We start from the raw sequence: 22,846 nt of genomic DNA, 5'->3' as shown, positions 1-22,846 counted from the left end.
ACCACCCCCAGGCTCCACACCTGCTTCCAGCCCAGGGTCCTTCAGGTCGGCCCCTTCCTTCCTGCTGCCCGCGTGCCCTCTGAGTGTTGCTCTCATGGTCGCAGCAGTGACCACCAGGGTCCGTTTTTAAAGGTCCTCCAAAGGTGATGAGGCACACAGGGCAAGGCCATCCTTGAGAGAGGGACTTGCTGCGCGAAGAGGTCGTTTATCACGTGTCAGGCTCTGGGTCAGATCTTCCAGCTGTTCCTTCTCAGCATCCCTGGCTGCTACCATGAAGGGGGATGAATAATTCATGGCCTGGAGCTGCTGGGCCTAATCACGCTCTAATTGGAGGTGGAGATCAGAGGCGCTCATGGCGCCTACAGCAGCTCCGTGGAGCGCTGACAGGAGCTCCAGGACCTTATCCGCCTGTTTCCGTCCTCTGGGGACCAGCCGCATTGCCGCCTCCCTCCCCAGGTGCTGGACAGAGCCACAGGCCAATTACTGTTATCTGGGAAGAGCCGACAGCAGTTTTAAAGAGATGCAGAAGAAGGACACGCACTTCTGACTGTGGCCAGCCTGCTGCCCAGGTGGACATAGGAGGGGGTGTTCTCCCCGGGGGGCAGGAGGCGGCTGCTGCTGGTGGACCCTGCTCTGCCTGGCCAGCTCAGGCGGGGTGGACATGGTTTGGGTTCCGTGGCTGACCGTGCAGACTGCAGCGTCTTCCCTGGGTAGACCTCACCCTGCAGTACCTCTGGCCCGTGAAAGTGGAGTCATTGTCTCTGCCTAGAGATTTTAGTCGTATTCTTGTGTCTGATGCTGTAATTAATTAAGATTCCGTCAGCGCTCCCATTACAGATCTTAATGGCTGGCGGTGTTCACTTTTGAGATGGAGGAAAGGCCAGAGAGGGGCAGGAGGAACCTGGGAAGAGGGTTTCTTCCTTTTTTAAAAGAAGGAGAAAGCAGTGGAATGAGAGGAGGGGAGGAGCACAGTGGGTGGGGAGGCTGGTGTTCTCGAATTGAGGAGGACGGTTATAGGACCCTCTTCTGGTAAGAAATACATATTTGGTCTTTGCCTCCACACCTGTCACAGAGGTCCTGGAACCTTGGGAATTTCCTAGGTGACCGGAGCCATGAAGGGGTCTTAGTGATTCACAGAAGCCCCTTCCTGGACACCTGAGTCTGTGCTAATGAGACGACCTTGGGAAAGCCCCTTGGGGCTGAACCAACCGGGAGATTGGAGGGGTGAACCTCTGGGGGGGAGGGGCTGCCTGCTGAGTTGGTGTCCATGGCTTTGTCCGTTGTGGGACCTCCATAAAAAGCCTAAGGACGCTGGTGCACAGAAGAGGTGCCGGGGGGTGGAGCCCTGGGGGCCGGGGAGCTCGGGGACACCCCCTTCCCGGGCATCTCGTCCATCTGCTGAGTCGTGTCCTTCCAAGGAAGGTGCTGGTAGTGAGCACAGTGCTTTGCTGAGTTCTGTGAGCTGCTCTAGCGAGTTGTTGAGCCCGAGGTGAGGGAGTCGTGGGAGGCTCCGATCTGTAGCCAAGCAGACGGTTGTGGGTCAGCTGGGGAGGGCAGCGTCCGGTCGAGCCCCTGGCCCTCTCCAGCAGCCACTGCAGGTGGTCGGAGGCAGCAGGGGCCACACACCTCCCCTGCGGCCCCAGGGCCTGGAGGGAGCCTCTGCTTCCTTCCGTCCAGGTGGGGAGCGTGAGAGCAGGGGTCATCCTTCAGGAGGAGGCACTGGGAGGGCTCGGGCCGAGCAGGGGTCACACTGCTGCAGAACTTGGCAGGAAAGGGGAGGAAAAGCCAGCTTTTATTTCTGAGCGAGGCGGGGGTCCTGCTAACGATGCCGTATTGAGGTTGACCAGTAATCATTCCTCCTGATGGCTTGCGGAGTATTCGAGGGATTCTGCGCCCAGCGGGCACCTGAAGCAGCAGCTGACCAGCCTTAGGAGGTCGCCAGTCGGCTGACGACAGCATCCGATGTTTTCTCACCCGGGTGTGGCTGCAGGAAACCGTCACCTGGTCAGGGACACGGGAGCGTGGTGTGCGCCCCAGGGCCCGTGGCCGCACTGCGCAGCCAGTGGGGCTGGTCGTGTCGGCGCGGCCTGAGCACCCTCCTGGCGGCCCCACGGCCTGCACTGGCCTCCCTCTGCTGCGCTCCATCTGCTTTCTCCCTGGAACCTCTGCTGTGGCTTTAATGCACATGTTTTGTCGTGAGTCACGACCACACGCTGTGGCCACTGGGGGCCGACACCGAGGTCAGCCTGCAGAGGTCCGGCCATACTGCACCGGCAGCTGGGAGCAGTGTGAGGACCTCGGACCCTGGCCTGGCTCGGCACCACCGCTGGCAGAACTGTGGCCCTGGCCCGCCGCCGAGCCGTGTGCCTGTCAGCCCTTCCGCACAGGCCCGAGGCCTGGGGAGAGCAGTGCACACAATGGAGGAGTTAAGCTTGTCGCTGAAAAGAATCCAGAAGGAAAGGGTCCATTTATTTAATCTAGAAAAGGAAAGGATCTCACAGTCACCTGGAAAGCGTGTCTAGACCACATGTGGAGTGGCATCTGGTCTTCACTGGCCTCTGCTGAGCCAGGCCAGAAGCGGGGCTCAGGGGGCCGGGTTCACAGGCCAGTTCTTGCATCTGGTCTCCGTGTCTCGTTCGCACACCAGGGATGAAACTCCCTCGCTTCCTGGCTGGCGTCTCAAGTGTCCTGGTGCCTGTGCGGCCACGGGCTGCAAGCAGATGCACCGCCAGAGGACTGGGGATGGCTCGTGTCCCAGGCTCCATAGGAAAAGTCCGGAGCGGGCAGGGGATGGGGGGCGAGGGGAGGGGGCTAGATGGGCTGCTGAGGGCTCCGGTTTCCTTTTGGGTGATGGAAAGTTCTGGAACTAGATGGCAATGACGGTTGCCCAGGTTGCGAATGCGCAAAATGGCACAAGTTGTGTGTTTTGTGATGATTAAGTATAGCTCGTCTAGATTTAAGTTTGATCTTTAACATCTTTTGAAGCAAAGCAAGAAGACAGAGGATGGGAGGGAGCTGGTGGGTGTGTTTCCACCCGGCAAGGACACAGGCTCCTGACCGGAGTGGAGGCGTGAGGCCACCAGGGTGTGGGACAGCCGAGAGCCCTCTGGTTACGGCCCTGACCTCACCCCCCGGACCTCAGATACAGAACACGGGCCACAAGCCACAAGAACAGTGCAGCGCCATTCTAGCAGCACGAGGCCCGTGTAGCTGACCTTCCCCGGAGTTTGGGTCCCAGAATCCCGAGCAGATGCTGACTTGTAGAGTCAGCCAGCCGGGCAGTAGTCCCATGACAAATCCTCACTGATTCTAGTGCTTAAAGTAAAGGGCCTGACGCGTTGATGCGAGTCCTCACAGACGCTGAGCGTTTGGTGTCGGGACCTCTGCCCCGTTGGTCCTGTGTTAGGGTGGCCTTGGGGCCATGGGGCACAGCAGGCCGCTCCACCTGCTTCAGGTGGGGCAAACACACTGAGCAAACCATGGGTGCCTAATAAGTGAACCAGAATGCTGGTGGCATGCTCCACCTGCCAGCTCCGTCCCTCTTGGGCCTGCTGTGCGCAGATGGTCCTCAGTGCCCCCCAGGGACAGCGCACCGTCACCTGGGCCCGTACTGCATAGCCAGCTGCTAGCGGGGAGGCGGCAGCGGCCCCAGCCTCCAGCCAGGGCGCCGAGAGCCTCCGCAGCATGACGGAGCTCTGGAGCGTCCGGAGTCAGGCCTCGCGGGCTGTGGGCGGCTGTACCGGGTTCTCCTGCGTTCTCTGCAGCTCTCTCCTCCCTCCTCTGCAGGTTCCGTGGGGACCCCGTTGCCAGGCGTCGAGGTGCGCATTGTCTCAGAAAACCCGAAGAAGGAGGGCTGCCCCTATGTGCTCCACGCGGAAGGAAATGAAAAGGAGACACAGGTGGGCCGCTCTCTGTGCCCAGCAGGCAGCATGCGGGCAGCACGCAGTCACGACTGCCCAGCAGGCCAGCCACAGAGGGTGAGGGTGTCTGCTTGGGAAGGGAGCCCCCACCGTGCAGGGATGGCTCCTCCTGGACAGCAGAGGTGGTGGCTGGCCGTGTTTCCAGGCACTGTGGCCGTGTGGGCAGTTGGCTGCCAGTGCTCTGCCCCACTGCCCGCCATGCTCCATCCACAGGGGACACTGCGAGGTGGGCGATGACAGCCTCAGGACAGCCCTTGTGAAAACGGAGGTTGCTGTAGATGCCATCTGGTTAGAAATATGTGCTAGCGGGGCCCTGTCTGCACTCAGTGAACCCAGGGCAGGTGTGGCCAGCTCCAAGAGCCTTGCGAGGCCAGTATGGTATCTCACAGAGCCCTGAAAATGAAGGTTGCCCCAGCCGCTGGAATCGGTGGCTCTCGCTGTTGCTCTAAGTTAACAAGGGGGAAGCAGGAGGAGAAGGAATGTTACCGTCTTACTTCAGTAAGATTCTAACAGTTACAATTTGCTGATCATAAGTGAATGGGAATTGCAGAAGACTTTGGCGTTGGCGGGAGCTGGAATTTTGATTTAAAAGGAGATTACTTTGTCTACAGCCTACACGCAGACGAGACGCCCCATGTTGGTGATCTCTGTTAAGAGATGTGGGCAGCTTCTCTCTCCCTGCAGCCCCGGCATTCCCGTTCAGCATTGGCCTCACCTGTGGTCTCGGTGTCCGTGTCTGAAGTGGGGGGTCGAGGAATGGGTGGAATGGGGTGCTTTTAGATGTAATCCTACGATAATGTTCAGTGACGTCAAAAAGGAGGTGTTCCGTCTGCCCAAGAAGACCTCACCTGGGCCCCTGTGTGGGCCAGCCCGAGGCCCCTCCCCGGGCTCCCGAGGCCTCTCCTCTCCGGTTGTGACCGGTGTGCGGGCAGAGTCCAGGCTGCCCTCGGGCTGACGCCCGCCTCTCTCCAGGACAGCCTTGAGCTCCTGAGCCGCAGCTGCTGCTCCCTGACTGCCCTCTGCCTGGGCTCTTGCCTCAACACGGCCGGTACGGGCCGTCGGCCTCGGCCACACCTTGAAATCGTCTTCTGGCTCACAGCCTGCGTCCTGCAGCCCCTCTGCCTCCTCGGGGACCTGCTCATACCCCGGTCACCTGCGCCAGCGCCCGGTGGTCCAGCCGTCCGTGCAGTGACGAGCTGCCTCCCCCCGGGGACACCCAGCCTATTTGCTGGGTCAGGGTTGGCCGGTGGAGAGTTCAGGGGACCCTGGTCAGTCAGGGTGTGTGGGTCAGTCACCTGCCTCTGCGTCCTCCGGGTGCCCTTCCCCTGACGACTTGGCCTCCAGGCACACCCAGGGAGCATGTCCCCCTAAAATTGCAATGAACTCTAACTGCTTCGCAGCTGGAGTGCAGGCAGCCCGCCCACCTGAGGGTGCTCCTTGTCCGTCTTCACTTGTCTCGCTCTGAAGAGAGCTCTGTGCTGGAATGCACCTCAGATAAGATCTGGCCACCCTGGCCCTTGACAGACAGAAGGAAGGGTGTCCCAAGGGTGGCCCTGGGGGTTGAGGGAGCCAGAGTCCCTCCTCCCCAGAGGGTGCAGCGTGCATATACCTCTGATTGTCCAAATGTGAAGACGGGGGATTCAGTGTTCCTGATGGCATGTTCGAGAACATTCCCAGCTTGGTCAAGGAATCTGTGACCATCCAGAACAGAGCTGCCTCGACCACATGCAGGTCAGAGGCCGCCGTGCTTCCCGTACGCAGGCCTCAGGGTCCACGGCCCCGTGTGCAGCCCTGTGACCCGGGAGGCTGCCCTGTCTCCTGCGGTCCTGCTTGCAGGAACCACCAGCCATGGCTTGAGTTACCAACCCCACGTCTGGACCACGGGACTCTGGGCCCTGTGCGTGCTACTGCGAGGGCCATGCTTACTCCGCATCTCCCTCCCTCTGTCCTTTCAGAGCGGGGACTCAGACAGTTCTCACTGTCACCCCTGGGACCTTGTGGAGGGAGAGTGGCCCTTGGGCAGCTTCTCTCTGGCTCCCCCCACCACGAGAGCCGCTCACGACCTGCGTCTTTCCCGGGAGCCCGTCGGCGCCATGGAGTGTGCATGAACCCCGAGCAGGCTCAGGCCGTCCTGAAGAAAGCGTGTTTGTGTCGTTTTTGTGGTGTGTCACAGTGGAATCGAGTTGACGGGTCTCGTTGGGGACCTTGGTCACTAATGAGGAGGAGCCACGCGTGGTGAGGTGCTGTAGAGGGATGACCGCCCCAAAGCCAGGCTCTGCCCTGCTTCCAAGGCCTTGGAACACGTTGCTTCAAGGTGGACGCCCTCTCTGGGAACAGGGTTTGCCAGACAAACCCTCCAGTCCTCCTGTGACACCGGAATTCTTAGTACAGCCCGGACTCGTGAGGACTGACGCAGGATGGCTAAAGACAGTTTCTTAGTTCTTTTCAGGTTTTAGTTGGAAATAATCTCAAACTTCCAGAAAAGTTGGCAAACTAAGAGTACGAGGAACAGCTGGCAGTGCCTGTCCCCCTCACGCAGACCCACCTGCCGTCCACATGCCCTGCCCTCTCTGTGTGCGCCCTGGCGCTCCACCCCCAGCCCTCCAGCGCCAGTGGGTGTCCCTCGCACAACCGGGGTGCGGGATGGCTCGTGTCATATCCTTGGGATCTCTCACCCACCACCGAGCATTCCTCTTGTCTGTTGACCAAGCGACGTCAGGTGCACGGCCTTCACGCAGGTTCCATCTGGGCTCAGGTGGCACCTTCGCTCTTCCCCACAGTGAGGGGGACCCAGACCTTGGCAATGCCACCGTAGGCCTGAGTGACAGGCGTGATGTCCACACTTCTCAGAGAGGGACAGGGACACCTGACCAGGAGTGTGCTGGGTGCTGACAGTGAGTGGGGAGCACAGAGGTGCCCAGGAGACCTTCCCTGAGACCCTCCTGTGGGCCAACCTGCTGTGGGACTTGAGTTCTCCCATGCCTTCCTCCTTTCATCTAACTGGCAGGCAGGGAGCCTCACTCTGGGCTGGACGCAGTGTCCCATGGAGCCACCGGGGTTCAGAGATGGGTGTCGGCAGTGATGGCACCCAGAGGCAGCGCGGGGCAAGGTGTCCCCCAGACCTCTGCAGCCTGGGAGCCCTTGGTGCTTCTCTGGCTAGAACCCAGCACTGGGAATCAGGAGTGAGTGGCCGAGGGGCTCTGGGGGCTCTGCCCTGCAGAGGGGAGCCCCTGGGGAGGACAGGAGCAGAGGGGTGGCTGGGCCAAGTGGTACTTCCCAGACAGCAGGGAGAATCCACGTTTGCTCTCACAGGCCCGGAGCAGGAGGGAAGAGGAGCATGTGCCTGTGGCTCCCCGTGGCCGTGGGGCAGTGTCTGTGGCTCCCGTGGCCGTGGCAACAGGGCAGTGCCTGTGGCTCCCAGTGGCCGTGGCGGCAGGGCAGTGCCTGTGGCTCCCAGTGGCCGTGGTGGCAGGGTGGTGCCTGAGTCCGAGAAAGGCCTTGACAGCTCAGGAGGGTAGCTCACTTGTGCCAGACTCTCATCGCGTCTGGGGGGACACACGTGTGCGCCCCGTAGGGCACAGTCTGGGCTCCCACTGTTGGTCCTCGTGTGGTGAAACCATCACATCTCATCCATGTCCCCATCACGTGGTTGTCCTGGCTGTGGCTGGTTGGTAGCATGGCCAACAGCCCGGGGGCACCCAATCGTCCCCACCATGCACAGCTCTGTGCTCGTGCCTCCTGAGTCCCGCCGCTCTGTCCGGTAGGACTCGGGGTGCTGAAGCGCAGGTTCCCCTCCCCCCTGCCTGGACAGGCCTCCCCCTGCACCTTAACGGGTTTGTCTGCTTCCGTGTCATCCCCCGCTGGGCCGTGGTGAGTGCCACGTCTGCCCACGGGACCCAGTGGCTTTGCTGTGGTGCATCTTTCATGTGCTGCCCTCCGGCTCCACCTTTAAACCCACGCGCACGTCACACGCGCACGTCACACACTGTCTCCATCCGTTTACTTACTTTCACAGTGTTCAATTTGAAGAGAGCCAGGCACTCGCCAGCAGCAACAGGGTCCGTCAGGAGACAGATGGCTCCACAGCTGAGTGTGACCTGCTGGCCTTCACATGGAAACATCTTCTCTGGCTGAAGATGCGCAGACACTGCGTGTGGGGTTCGGGCTGGAGCAGGGCAGCCGCAGCGAGCTCTGCTTCTCTTTATTTCCCCTTAAAAATTAATTATCTTGTTTTTGATCCATATGCAAGCTGTCACTCTGGACAGCAGCCTGCTCGGTTCTCTCCTCCCGACGGCCACCAGCATCTCCTGGGCTCCCCTCCCGCATCTTCTCCCACCCCTGCCTGTCACTGCCATCTGTCGCGGCTGCGTGCTGCCAACTGCTGCACGAGACGCACGGCCGGGCCAGGACTGGGGGCGGAGTGCTGTGGGGCTGGACGTGCTCTGGCCCTGCGACGGGTGGGGCAGCCGAACTGCCCCCACAGAGGCACTCACCTCGGACAAACAGCAGACTGTCATCAGCCATGCGTCTCTTGTCTCTTGGGATGCGATGGGTTTACCCCCTTCCCTAGCAAGGACCAGGTGCAAGGTGGCACTGCCCCAAATGGGGAAGCTTCACAAGGAAGAGGAAGGCCAGTGGCCCTTATGTGCCCCATGAACGTCTGCAAGCACTTCGCTGCCCTGTGCCTCCCTGTTCCCGACAACCAGAGCCTGCCCCCAGACACCCTTGAAAGGCGTGCTCCTTCCTGCCATGGGCCTCATCCGTGCGTGAATGTCCAGATCCTTCCAGTCCAACCCATATCCTGAGGCCTGAGAAGTGAGCAGCACAGGGGGAGGCCTCCATTCATCAGGACACGGCGGGAGCCCACAGCCAAGGGGGGCCCCACAGGCGCATTGGCCCACAGCCTTCCTGCTTGCCTTCCTACACCTCCTTCCACCAGGCCTTCCTCTCCAGGTTATCAAGAACTTGGTCAGGAGCCAGGGGGCTTTCCAGCAACGCCTGCTACTGATAGAGAAGGCATTCAGGCTGCTTTCAGATGAGGAAGTCTGCACTGCAGCGCTCTAAGTTCTCTAGCACAGCCCCTGGGCGGAGTCAGCCGGGGGCTCCTCGTGCAGGGGTGCACACCCAAAGACAGGTGTCCCCTGTGAGAGCAGCCCAGGCTGTTGGCTGCAGTGTGGGAAGCAGCGTTGTGCGTGTCTGCCGGGCACCTGGGTCTGGCTCTGCGCCCATCCAGCCTGCACCGAGTGTCCTTGGGCACAGTTGGGGTCCCCAGAGCACCAGGTGTGGGCCTCGCTGCACACCTGCCCAGCCCTGCTCTCATCCCAGCAGATGTGGGGTGTCAGTTCTGAGTAGGTCGAAGGACTCACAGCAGAGACCCCTGCAGGGCTCCCGGCTCCGCTGTGGCCTAGTGATGCAGGTGACGCATTTTGCTGTAGGTGAGTGTTTATTGTCATGTGCTGTTTTACATTACTTGTTTCTCTGCTACTACTCTCCTCAGACTGTGCCCCATCTGCTGGCTTATCTTCACTCTTGATCGCCCCTCCACCCTTGTCTCTAAAATTTATAAATATCAATGACCAGAATCAATGGACTCTGCTGTCCCACGGTCTGTTTGCTGAGTCAGAAACGTAAGCTGGTGTCTTTAGAGCTTCACTTTGCTGGTGACCTTTCTCTCTCCCTGAAAAAAGGAAAAATGGTTTGTCTTTTTTTTTTTTTGGCATAAAGAAAGTGATGGCATATCTTAGTGACTTGGTACTTGCTTTCTCTAGACCAGAGACTCTGGCAAATCTGTGCAGGAATGAGGATTGGTAGAAGTGTCTGTCTTTATGGTATTGAACCTGTGATGGGTGCTACATATTTCAGCAGAGTCCAAACGCTGTGACATGTTCTCCATTGGTCTGTGTATCTGTGTCTCTGCTAATGCTAGTCTTAACTACGGTGGCTTTACGGTGAGTCTCGGAACAGTGGCGTTATGCACCAGTTCTCTTCTTCTCCTTCACAGTGGTTCCAGGTATTCTCCTTATTCTGTCTGCCATGCCAGTTTTTAAAAGGTTTTATTTATTTGAGAGAGAGAGCAGGAGCAGCGGGCCAGAGGGAGAGGGAGAAGCAGACTCCCTGCTGAGCAGAGAGCGCAATGTGGGGCTCGATCCCAGGACCCCGAGATCATGACCCGAGCCACCCAGGCACCCCACCTGCCATACCAATTTTATAAATAGCTTGTCTATATCTATAAAAAGTCCTCTTGGGATCTTGATCAAAATTGCATTAAATCTGGGGTGCATGGGTGGCTCAGTCGGTTAAGCATCTGCTGTTGGCTCAGGTCATGGTCCCCGGGGTCCTGGGATCGAGCCCCATGTCGGGCTCCCTGCTCAGCGGGGAGCCTGCTTCTCCCTCTGCCTCCCTCTCTGTGCGCTCACTTGCTCACTCTCTCCCTGTCAAATAAATAAATCTTTAAAAAATATTTTTTAAATAAAATGGCATTAACTCTATAAATCAGTTTAGGGAGAATTAATGTCTTCTCTGTGCTGAGTCTACTGGTCCATGAACATGGTATGCCTCTGCACCCACTTTGGTTGCTTGGGCGTGTGTTTTGTGTCCCGCTACACTTGTAACCAGATGTCCCTCTTCTCTGCTCTCCCCTTTCCTGCTGTCTTCCTCCTTTCTTTCTTTTTCAGTTATTGTCGGTGTGGAGTTTTCTGTTTGTTTTTGAACTGTGCATTGCTGGCATATAGAAGTACCATCAACTTTAGTGTATTGGTTTCGTATCCTTTAGTAATCTTGTTAAATTCTCTTTTTAGTTTTAGAAGATATTTTTGTAGGTTTTCTAGGACTTTTTATATCAATAATCATCCAAGTAGGAACAGTTTTATTTCCTCCTTTTCAGTCTGTATGTTTTCATTTCCTCTTCTTGCCCTAATTGCCCTGATGAGGATTTCCAGTGTGAGGTTGAATGGGAAACGTATTCAATACGACGTCAGCTGTAGGCTTTTCGTAGATTCCATTCTACTTATGATATGCTGCGTTCTTATCATGAATGGATGAATTTTTTTTTTTTTAGAGGAAGGGCAGGGGCAGAGGGAGAGAGAATCTTTTTTTTTTTTTTTTAGATTTTTTTTTTTTTTTTTATTCATTCGACAGAGAGAGAGACAGCCAGCGAGAGAGGGAACACAAGCAGGGGAGTGGGAGAGGAAGAAGCAGGCTCATAGTGAAAGAGCCTGATGTGGGGCTCGATCCCAGAACGCTGGGATCACGCCCTGAGCCGAAGGCAGCCGCTTAACCGCTGTGCCACCCAGGCGCCCCAGGGAGAGAGAATCTTAAGCAGACTCTGTGCTGAGCGTGGAACCCGACACGGGGCTCAGTCTTACAACCCCGAGATCATGACCTGAGCCAAAATCAAGACTTGGATGCTTACTGACTGAGCCACCCAGGTGCCCCTGGATGAAATATTTGCAAATGCTTTTTTTTACATCGACTGATTTTTCCTCATTAGGCTGCCAGTACAGTAGATCACCTTGGTTGATTTTCTAGTATTGAATTGCCTCGCATTCCTGGGACAAACCCCACTTGCTTGTGGCATATCGTTTACTTCACATGTGCTGGTTTGGGTCTGCTAGCATTTCCTGAGGATGTCTGTCTCTGAGGGTTCCTTCTGTTGTGCTTTTTTGTCTTGTTTGGGTATCAGGGTAATGCTAGCATCATAAAATGAGTTGGAGTTATTCTCTCCTCTTCCGCTTTCTGGAGGAGACTGCGTGTAATTGGTATTACATGCTTACTGAAATGTTGGGTAGAATTTACCAATGAAGCCATCTGCACCTGGGGGCTTCTTTTTTGGAAGATTTTAACTATTAATTCGTTTTCTTTAATGGTTATAGGACTATTCAGGTCATCTAACGCATCTCGGGTGAATTTTGGTTGAGTATGGTGCTCGCCCCGCTGGTCCCTGAGCGTCTGGTCGGTTCTGGCACAAAGCGGGGGGTGTGACTCCCCCACCGTAACTGTCTGCTTCTGCTTTTGGATTTTTGCAGTTGTGTTTTGCAAGTCTCTCACTTGGTGAATGCATGTTTATAATTGTTATGTCTTCCTGGTGACCTGACCGTCCTGTCGTCAGGTGACGCAGCTTGTAATGCGCTTTGCTCTTACGTTGGTTTTGCTGGTGTTACTAAGGCTGTAGTCGGTGTAGTTTGTTCTGATTGGTGTTCCGTGGTCTACGTGGTCTCATCCCGTTGCTTCTCCCCGCCTGTGCAACTGCACCAGAAGTGAGTTTCTTGCAGACGGGATGGGGTCAGATCATGTTTTCCAGTCCGGTCGGCAAGCTTTTGATTGGTGTGTTTAGTGCTGTATTTACATGTAACCTGATGGTTGAACTTGGGCTCCCGCCGTTCGTTACGGCCTCGTGCTTTGTTCCCTCGGTTCCACTCAGCCGCCGTTGCTGCCTCTCTGGACTCGTTCTTTAATCTTATGTTTTCATTTGCCTGTTGAGTTTTTGACCATGTGGTTTTGTACAGTTTTTGGTTGTTCTAGGGACTACAACGTGTATACTTCACTTTTTGAACCCTACTTGGACTCAGCACTTACCGTTCCCAGAGGAGCTAGAACTCCTGCAGTCAGAGAGAAGAATACTCAGCGACCCTTGTCGCAGGTGGGGAGGTGGACTCTATCCAGGACCATCGGGGTAACTGTAGGGCCCCCGCAGCAGGGCTTCACGACTGAATGCAGCACGGCCAGTGGAGATGCACTCCCAGGCAGCAGGTGGGGTCAGTGGGTGAGCACTTGTTGAGGGGACACATCAGGGCTGAGTGGGGAGTCTGGCTACACCGACCTGGCAAGATCTCTGCTGAGGGCAGGCCGGGGTGATCAGATGTCACCTGGGGGTGATACCAGATTTGCGGGTGAGCGGGTACCAGGGTGGGGGACTCTTGCTAGAGCTGGATTTCACAGGAGGGGCACAGATGGCCCAGGAGCAGGGTCGAGAGGCTGACTACCGCTGGGTGGGTCGCTGCCTTCTCCCTGTGTGGCCTGGTTGTCATGTGGAATGTTAGACGGTGTTACTGCGTTTGCTTTCCACCTTCCAAGTTGTTCTAAAGAACTCATGAGGAACAGAATGGTCAGTTTTATTCACTGGGATACTTACTGATTTTCTTGGTTTTGTTTCATTTCTGAGTTTTCTGTTTCCTTCTGGCGTCATTTCCCTTCTGTCTAAAGAACGTTCTCTGGGAATTCTTTTAGATGAGGTCTGCTGGCCACAAGTTTTCTTGTTTTTTCTTTATCTGCAAGTGTCTCTGTCTTTCCCTCCATCCTGAACTTTTTTTTTTTTAAGATTTTTATTTATTTGAGAGAGAGAGCACAAGCAGAGGGAGGGGCAGAGGCAGAGGGAGAAGCAGGCTCCCATCAGAGCAGGGAGTCCAATGCGGGGCTGGATCCCAGGACCCTGAGACCATGACCCAAGCCAAAGGCAGTCAGTTAACGGACTGAGCCACCCAGGCGCCCCCTGAACGTTACTGTCACTGGATTGGGATTCGAGGCTGATGCTTGGAAGTAGGTCCCCCGTCTCTGGTGAGAAGACAGTCTGACCTTGGCAGTGGAATCAGATAAAGGGCAGCAGGGGGAAAATGGGTGAAGTTCAAATAAACTGGTTTGGCTGGAAGACAAACGGGCCTCCTCCAGGTGGGCTGGATGGCGGGTGCCTGGCTGGGCCCCGAGCGTGGGAAGTGGGCTGGAGCGTCAGCGGAGAGCTGCTCATGCGGGACAGGCTCTGGGCACCCACCTGCCGCGTCGGCCTTGGAAGTGTGGACTGTGTCCAGGCCTCAGACAAATGCGTCCGACAGTTTGACAGCCTTTTTCAAAGGGTCTCTGGTTTTGTTTTGTTTTTTTAAAGGGGGATGGTTCTTCCCCAGAATAAGTTCATTCCAGGTGGGACCTGATGAGTCAGAACGGAGTGTCCTGGCCTCCGTTCAGTCACCTTGCTCTGTCCGATGATGGCTTCCCACGGGGCCTCCTGAGGTGCACGGTGCTCTGTGCCTCCTTTCTCTGGCTTCACTGAAGTCCTGCTCGGTTTCTTGTAAAACCCAGCCTCCGCCCTGCCCTGCGCTGTGGTCACAACAGAGGAGCGAACCCCCTGCTTCCCGGGACCCCGTGATCTGGGTGCCGCTCTGTCCTGCACCTGGGCCGACCCCCAAAGCCGTCCTCTGTTGCTTGGCTGGTGGTCAGCCTCCTTCTCACCAGGCAGAGTGACTGACTCCGGAAGGCCCCACGGGAGTCGCTTGAGACGTTGCTGCTGCAGCCCCGGCAGCTGTGGGAGCCCACGCCTCCCCCAAACCGCCCGTGTGCTGTGCTTCGTGCGGGAAGCACCCGGAAGACAGAGTCATCGATGCTGGGAGCACAGCTTTGAGAAGTGGATGGGCAGCTCGAATCCAGCCAGGCCCCGACGGTGACGTGGGTCAGTGGCTCCTGACTTCGAGTCTAGAGGACGGACACCGTGACACACAGCTCCCCGCCGTGGCGGGACCCACACCACACCATGCCGCCTGATTGCGTTCCAGTGTTGAAAGAAGCATTGTTGAATCATTTCTACAAAGTGTCTAATTTCGGAAGAGGGTGTGGTCGTTTGGGGGGTCACGAGGAAGGCAGGTGGAGCCCCCCATCCTGAGAGGTGTGTGCTCTCTCCAATGCTGCAGGTGACCCCAGGGTTCAAGGAGAAGGAAGGGGAGCTCTTGGTCAGGGGGCCATCTGTGTTCCGAGAGTACTGGGACAAACCAGAAGAAACGAGACATGCCTTCACCTGGGATGGCTGGTTCAAGACAGGTAGGAGGGGGCAGTCCGGGCACCCCAGAGTCTTCTGTCCAGGGCAGAGATGGGGTGGGTGCATGTGTGCCTCCCATCTTCAGGGCTGCGTCCTCACCCTACCCAGAGCCCCACCAACCTCTGGGGGGGCAACGGCAGGGCCTGGATGTCCAAGACCCTCCTCACCCCTCCCTCCCCCCTCCCCCGAGCCCCCCTGCTTTATAAATCTTCTTGCTCACCTCCACCCCCAGGATCCAAGTCCTTCTGGTAGAATATGGCTCCTTTTTCCTTCGGGTCATTTTGCAGTTTTCTCCACTGTACGTCCGGGGCCCTGTGCTTGGTGTGCGTGTGGTGCCCTCCCAGCAGGACCTAGAGCCGCTTAGGGTCTCACACCTCCCTCCTTGGCTCCAGCGGTCCTGCAGTGTGGACTTCACAGCAGACATTGTGAATATTAGGTTTGCAGCTTGTGGAGAACGAGCTCCTGGCGTGTAGGTGGTCAGGTTCTGGTGGTTCCTCCTTTTCTTTTTGCCCGTCTGTCTCTGTAAAACTTCGTTGCTGACAATGCATCATTTCACAGTAATCTTAAGACAGTATTTTCCGAAAAGAAAGGCCTGCTTTCACATATCACCACATGCAGCCCCATAATCAGAAGTCTGCCTCATTCCCTGTCCTGTGGGGCACAGAGCTGACGAGAAAGGCAGCAGGCAGGGGGGGCAGGCTGCCGTGTGCCTCTCAGAAGGGTGGTGGCTGTGGCCCTTAGTCTCGTGGCCACACAGCGTTCGCATGGGCACCTCGCTGGGCTCAGATCGGCATGGATCTGTGGGGGCGGGATCATGTGTCCACTCTGATCTGCCACTGTCGCAGGCCTGAGGTCGCCGAGTGGCAGAGCAGGGACCCTCATGGACCCAGCAGTCTCGGGTGCCGTGCAGGCCTGCCAGGTGAGGGTCTGGTTTGAAGGGGGCAGAGGGAGGGTCTTCCTGGTAGGAGGTATCGAGGGGCCCCCTTCCTGTTGCACCGCCAGCTGGCCCTGGGTCTGGACGTGCTGGTCCTGGCCAGTCCGACGTCCTCCCAGAGTCTCACTCTGTGGTTCTCTGTTCTGTGCCTGCAAAGTGCATGTCCTGGCAGCTGTGGGGGGAGGTGTCCAGCCTCCTCGGTCTCTCCGTGCCCGGCACGGGAAGCAGGCCTGTGGATGGTCAGGAAAGGTTTGCAGCTTGGACATCTGTCAGCCTTCAGAGTGAGGCCGGACCTCAGGAACCCTGACAGGAGCCGAGGGCTCCGTGGTTGGGCCTGGTCACCTGTTTCAGGACGTCCTGTCTCCGTGCCAGAGTGTGGTCAGTATGTTAACACACACCCCTGGTTTCCCTTGTGAGCATGGCGTTCCCACGAGCCAGTCTGATGGCCTCAGGCCTCTCTCCGTCATTGTCCCTCAGGTGCAGGCCTGTATGTGCCTCCTGGAGGCCTCTGAACGGTCTCCGTGTGGAAACCTGGCTTGCTTTGTGGCCATCTTCTTGTAGTTTTAAATTCAGATAAGAGCTTCAGGGCTTTTTTCTTTGAAAGCACAGGAACCCAAGCCCTGTGGATTTTGCCAGTCGCAGCTCGCTGAGCGCGGGGCGAAGTCTGGGGCAGTCAGCGTTAAAACATTCAGTCAGCGCTGCTGACGAGTATTTGAGTTGAAAAGGAAGAGCATGCATTAATTATTGTAAAGAGATGTCTTTAGGAGAAAATGATTTTGAAATTCAGTTTAATTTCATTGTGATGTGCTGCAAACAGGAAGGGAGTGTGTGTGTGTAATTGGCTCTCGGGGGTGAGGCCTGGAAGCCGTGTGCCTTTGTCACAGGCCATTAGCGATACAGGCTGCATAATGAGCGGGCGCAGTCAGCTCGCAGCTGCCGGCTCCTGCGGGGAGAGCATGATATTAAATAGAAATCAGGATAAATTAAACTTAACCCTTTCCCTGGCTTGCCCCTCCTGCCGCGGGGTTCTGGTGGGAGCTAGAGAGCTGCTGGGCCTTGGGGGAGGGGCCGGGTCCTCATCTGCACAAGAAGAGAGAGGTCACCAGCGTTCCTGCCCTTCCTGCCCTGGGCACCTCCTTCCCCACATGTGCACGGAGCTCCTTGCAAGCCCCCAGGGGTTGTGGCTGCTCCCAAGGAGACCCAGCGTCTCCCCCCAGAAGCTCTGCTGACAGCCACAGTGACTCTCCTCCCAAGTCTTACTCACTTAAGCACCACCACAACCAGAGAAGCTACTGGACACGCACAGGGGCACCAGCGCTAGCCCAGGGCAGGGGGATGGCTGATCCCAGGAGCCAGGCGCCCTCTGGCCTCTATGTTGACCTTGCTGTCAGAGCAGAGGACAGAGGACACAGGTATGAGGACACGGTGAAGACACGGGACAGAGGTGAGGACACAGAGATGAAGACATGAGGATGAGCATGGAATGGTGGTGAGGGCACAGAGGTGAGGACACGGGACGGAGGTGAGGACACGGGGCGGAGGTGAGGACACGGGACGGAGGTGAGGACATGGGACGGAGGTGAGGACACGGAGTTGAGGCCATGGGGCTGAGGACACGTTGCTGGGGACACACACGGACATGGAGACCGAACTGAGCAGACGTTACAGTTGCTGCTGCCTTTGACGCCTCCCGCTGAGCAGTTCTGTGTTATAGACGCTGCGAACTGAGCGTAAGGACACAGACGGCCTCTGACTGACTTTAAAAATACTTCACATACACTGTTTACGGTGATGAAGTGACCTGGTACACAGCATGCCAATTCCACGTCAGCGTGCTGGTCGAGGGTCCTTAGGGGATGGGGAGCAAGGACCCTGGGAAACCCACCAGAACGCTGGCACGTACTCGCCTTCTCCACTGCAAGCACACGACGTCGCTCCCAGAGACAGACATGATGGCGACCCAGCAGAGCCCTGGGGGGGGGTTCACCAGAGCTGCGCCCTCAGAGGCTCGCTCACGGGGCCTGGGCAGCCCTGGGGGGACTGGGCAGGGGCGATGGGCAGATCCCAGGAGAGCAGGGAAGCTGGCCATAAAAATGCATAAGATACAGTCTCACTTCCTCATGATGAGAGAGAGAAATACAGAGACAGAGATGGACTCCTGTCACCGAATTTGAAAGGTTCTGACCATGGGGCGGGTACTTTCCCTCCGCAGGTGGGACTGTGGGTCAGGAGGGAATGACGAGAGGCAGGCAGAGCCGGGCGCACGGACGTCTGCTGCCGTGTTATCTACAAAGTGCGAGGCAGGAAGCCGCATCCACCCGTGGGGGCTGCCGCCCATGCTGGGACGTGCCCAGCAGCAGGTGTCGGGAGGCCTTTAGAAACCGTGTTCTGGAGAGTGAGGACAGGAAGTGATGACGCGTGCGGGCGTGTGCGCGTCTGGGCCTCTGCTGGGTTCTCACAGCCGCTGGCCACTCTCACCTGTGGCAGGGCTCCTTCCCTCCTCGGATCTCTGGCCTCTGGTGCTCCCTCAGTGAGCGTCTTTGCTCTCGGGGACACAGTGGACGCAAGCAGTGCTAACATTTCACACCTCCCAATGGAGAAGCGTCGAGGCGCCAGGCGCAGTGTCCGCTCTGCTCACTTCCTGCCGTGCTCCAGCTGGGGTTCTGCGTTCCTTCTCCAGCCAGATCTTCCGTCTTGGCCAGTAGGTCACAGGAACTAGGCCACGTGCTGCATGTTAGCAGATGTGGGTGCGCGGAGGGGACGGCTGTCTCCGACCTGTGCGCCTCGCTGACCCGGGAGGCAGGGTCACCGTGAAGGCTGTGCCAGCCAGTGGGGCCCCTTCGGGGATGCTTGGCGAGACCGGCCGTGCAGTCTGCAGCTGGCCGGGTCCGTGTGTGGAAGGTTTCGATGTGTCGTGTCTCATTTTTTTATCTGGCTTAACTTTGTTTCCCAGGGCTCGCGGGGGTGCGCTCCTGGGTCTCTTCTGCCACTTGTCGGGCTTTGCGTTCGTGAAGCTAGTCTTGGACCTGCTGGAACAGGCTTCCGTGTGCAGTGACGCGGTGACCCAGTGGCGACGTGAGACCGTGTTCCCTCTGTTGGATGTCGCACTCCAGCTGCACGCGGGCTGGCTCCTGGGGCCCCCGCGCTCTTCCCTAGTCGGTCCCAGACCCTTGGGCAGAGGAAGAGTGTGTGTAAGTTTTCCGTTTCCAGTGATACGTGCGTGGCTGGAGGACCCCACTGGTGTTACAGTTTGAGAACAGTAGCCGTTCACGCCTGGGCTCTCATGCTGCTCTCCACACCTGTCCTCCCCCGAGAAGCACCACGTTCAGTGGCTCCAGTGCAGTCTCTGTGCGTGAGGCTGTGGACGCAGCACTCGGGCCTGAGCCTCATGGGGACCGTGGTCCTTCTGTCCCCTCGTTTCCCCGAGTGAGGTACCCCAGCGCCACCCCACCCACTCAGGGGAGACCCCAGTGCCTGCCGCCCCACCAGGCCCCTCCTGCAGCCTCCTCCTTCCCTTCTGCTCCATAGTCTGGGGGCTGCATTCCCGGGAGCCTCCTGACGGAGGATTGTGGGGTGAGCGTTTTGGGGGAGTGTGCATCTGACAGTGTCTTCACTCGGTCGGGCAAGGTAGAGTTCAGGGTTAGAAACCATCTTTATTGGTTTCTAGCTTCCACGCTTGCTGCCGGCTGCAGCCACGTCCTTCTTGGCAGCGTGTGACCTTCCCGTCTTTGGAGTCCCAAGACTCTTCTCCATCCCAGAGTCCTAACGTGGACAAGCCGAGCACCTTGGGTGCTCTGACTTTGACGTCCCTCCTCGTGCTGGCACTCAGGACACCACATCCTGTGATTCTGGGAGCCACCACCTGGGGCTGAGAGCAGGAAGGACACGTGGGAGGCTGAGCTGCCCCATGGCCAGGGGAGTCGACCCACCACGAGCTGCCCCCTACCAGCCCCAGCCCCCCAGCTCTGTCTTGGGGCGATGCCAGGAGCAGCCCATGCCAGGCTCACGGGGCCTGACGGTGCCCGACATGCACCAGGCGCAGAGTGGAGGGCTGGGTTCTCCGCTGCCGCCCTGCACCCCGGCCTCTACACCCCCGTGCGCCCCCCGGAGAGCGGGGCAGGTGTTTTCCGGCAGGGGTGGGGTGCTGACACCCAAGGGACAGACGACCTCGTCAGCACAGTAATTAGCACCGTGGTGAGCAGTTTGCCATGCTTGCTTCTTGGTCGTGAGTTCAGTTAACACGGGTTCTTTCCTGAAACGTGGCTTAGTCGCAGCGCAGGGCAGACACTGGAGTGACTCCACGTGGGCGCGAGCCCCCCGGGATGCAGGGACGTCTCTACAGACCAAATAGCAGTTTCTTAGAACTTTTTACTTGAGATAGGTACCGACTCACAGGAAGTGACTGGTGGCGAGCAGGGCGGCCCCCTGCGAGCCACACGAGTGTGTCTTCCTGTCGTGAACGGAGGCGCCGCCTGGCCACGCGGAGTCCGCGGGAACTGCCAGCACCTCCTGAGATACCACACCTCCTACTTTGTCAAATTTATCAAAAACCTTAAAGTTGTCTGCCGCGGGGTCTCTCGGTCGGGGGCTTGCTTTTTGTTTGACTCGTCCTCCTGGGAGCTGCCGACATGGGTGTGCAGAGGCCCAGGGCGAGCTGAGGGAGCCGCGTGGCCTCCCACGCCACCCCCGCCACCCTGTGCTCGGGGCTCTGTCCCGCCGAGGAGCAGGTGGGCGGCGCTGTGGCACGCGGACGTCGGGCAGGGCTCTGTACACACGGCTCACTGCCAGGGACCCCTCTTCTGAGCCCCATCCTGGCACTGAGCACGTCCTACCCTTCAGAGGTGGGCTGCCCGTGGGTTAGAGACTCGAGGGAGTTTGGGGACAGCACTCGCCTCCCAGCCACCGTCTCTGTGCTGGGATTTAGTGTCTGTGCCAGCCAGTATCCATGGAAACGGAGCAGAAAGGCCTGAAAGGGGTGTTGAGGGTCCTTGTTTTCCGGGACGCCAAGCAGCCTTGTAGACCAGGCCTCAGTTCCGAGTATGTCCCGTGATCAGCGTGCGCTTCCTGCCCCCATGGTCCTGCATTCAGAACTGAGGCGGCCGGCACCTCAGGGTCTGCAGGCAGCGTGGGGAGGGGTCCCCGAGAGTAGGGCAGTCCCATCCTGGTCCCCTTCACCCCTTCGCAGTGAGCAGGTATGGTGCTCCCCCATCCAGGGAAGCAAGCCAGAGCCTGCAGCCTCCTTTCCTGGCAGTAAGGGCAGGACTGGAAGAGCAGCCTGGGGGGCAGGTGCCACGTTGGGGAGACGCCCCCCAGCCTCAGCCGCTGTGGTCTGGGCAGTGCGGGGCATCTCCAGCAGGACCAGGGACAGGAACCTGAGCCCAGGGAGGGTCCCTCGGTCTGCTGGGTCTCTGTGTGAGTGGAGGTGGTGGGACAGGTCCAGGAAAGCACTGGAGGGATCCGGGGCGAGGGCAGTGTCCATCCAGCAGCAGGAGGCAGCAACAGCTTGGATTGGGCCCGTAGGTGCCTTTAAGGAACAGGTGGCTGGCAGTCAGGAGGCTCTCGGGAGAGCACACAGCCTCCAGGGGGGAGGGAGGGCAGCAAGAGCGGGGACTGCACCCCAGGAATGGGGAGCACTGTGGGCCTCACAGGACCCAGGGCGGGCTTCGTCCACCCTAGTCCTCCCTGCAGCCCGTCCTGCTCCTCCGCGCCTGCACCCCTTCCCGCCGGCCAGCCGCCACCCCGTCAGGCCATCCTGGGGCCATGATGCCCTTTCCATAGATGCTCGTGCAAAGCCTCTGGCTTCCTCTGCTTCCCGTCAGTGGGAGAGAACCCACCAGGCTCGTGGCCCGTATGTACTCTTGGAGCCTGGCCTTCCCACGCTACCATAAGTAAGCCGGCCACCTGTCCAGGCACGAGCCTCTGTCTTGTTTAGTAGAGCGGATCGCGCCCTGGGCTGCGGCAGGTGATGGACGTGCCTTCCTGCGTGGGTGGTGATGGACGTGCCTTCCTGTGTGGGTGGCGTGACTTGTAATGAAACACTGATGATTTATTCCAGCTAATGACCCAACGTGGGGCTCGGGCTGTGTGAGCGCAGGTGGGGAGGGCCAGCGCTGTTCTCAGAGGGCCAGGTAGGGGCGTCCTCACAGCCACACGCTCACACGTGCGTGCACTGTGGGAGCACACACGCGTGCGCACACACATCCATGCACACCCGTCCACACACATTCACACGCGCACGTCCACACACACACGTTCACATCACGTCCACACGCACACGTCCACGCACACACGTCCACACGCACGTCCGCACACACACTCGGGCCTGTCTCCCCGCGTCCCCCCTGTCCTGGGCTGGCCTTCGCGGTACGGCGAGCATCCCATTGCCCAGTGAGGCCTGAGAAGGGACCAGGTGGGCCTTCAGGGGGACCGGCACGCAGGGAAGCACGGCGGGAAACCACGCAGTCCGCGCGAAGCAGGAGGAGGGCTTTCTCCTCCTTCGGAGACTCCATGGGACTGCTTGCAGCCCAGGAGAGCCCACGAATGAAGGGTGGCCACAGTGATGTCCTCTGCACTAGGACCCTGCTGTGACCGGGACCCCACGGTGGGACGGCAGGAGGCGACTGATTCTTGCTCTGTCTGTTTGCACCGGCCTGAGAAAGAGCGGGAAGGGGCTGAGCTGGGTGGTGACAGCGCCGCCGTCGTGCCTCTGAGCCCCGTCTTCACGGGCGGGCCCCATCGACCGTCGTGGGTTGCTGCTGTCTGCCTGGGGCCGTCTGAGGTCGGACCAGAGGCTGAGGTCAAGCCATTGAACTTCACGTTTGCCGGCTGTCCTGAAATGCCCTGCGTGCACCCCGTCCCTGCACGGGTCACCATGTGGGGATACCGACGCCCCCACACACAGGCGCCCGGCATGTGACGGTGGGGGCGCTGCTCACCACATGTGTGCCCCTCGAAACATGCTGGCCCCGGAACGTGCGTCCTGGTGACCAGAGCCCCTTTCCCCAGGTGACACGGCCGTGTTTAAGGATGGCAGGTACTGGATCCGGGGCCGCACGTCCGTGGACATCATCAAGACTGGCGGCTACAAGGTCAGCGCCCTGGAGGTGGAGCGGCTGCTGCTGGCGCACCCCAGCATCACAGGTACGTGGCTCCCCGCCGTGGCTGGGACCTCCCACAGCGAGCTGGGACCAGACC

General features: G+C 58.6%; 1 protein-coding gene across 4 annotated transcripts in view; it reads left to right on the top strand.

Moving 5' to 3' along the window:
- ACSF3 (acyl-CoA synthetase family member 3) overlaps positions 1-22,846 on the top strand; it is a 52,210-nt gene that overhangs the window by 23,640 nt on the left and 5,724 nt on the right. For all 4 annotated transcript variants that reach the window (XM_045772663.2, XM_045772664.2, XM_087870368.1 and 1 more), the window contains 3 exons: positions 3,787-3,899; positions 14,594-14,720; positions 22,658-22,792. In XM_045772663.2, coding sequence (XP_045628619.2) covers positions 3,787-3,899; positions 14,594-14,720; positions 22,658-22,792 — 375 coding nt within the window. The remainder of the gene's footprint in view (positions 1-3,786; positions 3,900-14,593; positions 14,721-22,657; positions 22,793-22,846) is intronic.

The sequence above is a fragment of the Ursus americanus genome, chromosome 21 (assembly GCF_024610735.1).
Source record: "Ursus americanus isolate L20-20 chromosome 21, mUrsAme1.1.p, whole genome shotgun sequence".
Classification (NCBI taxonomy): domain Eukaryota; kingdom Metazoa; phylum Chordata; class Mammalia; order Carnivora; family Ursidae; genus Ursus; species Ursus americanus.
This window is presented reverse-complemented; position numbering and strand designations above follow the sequence as displayed.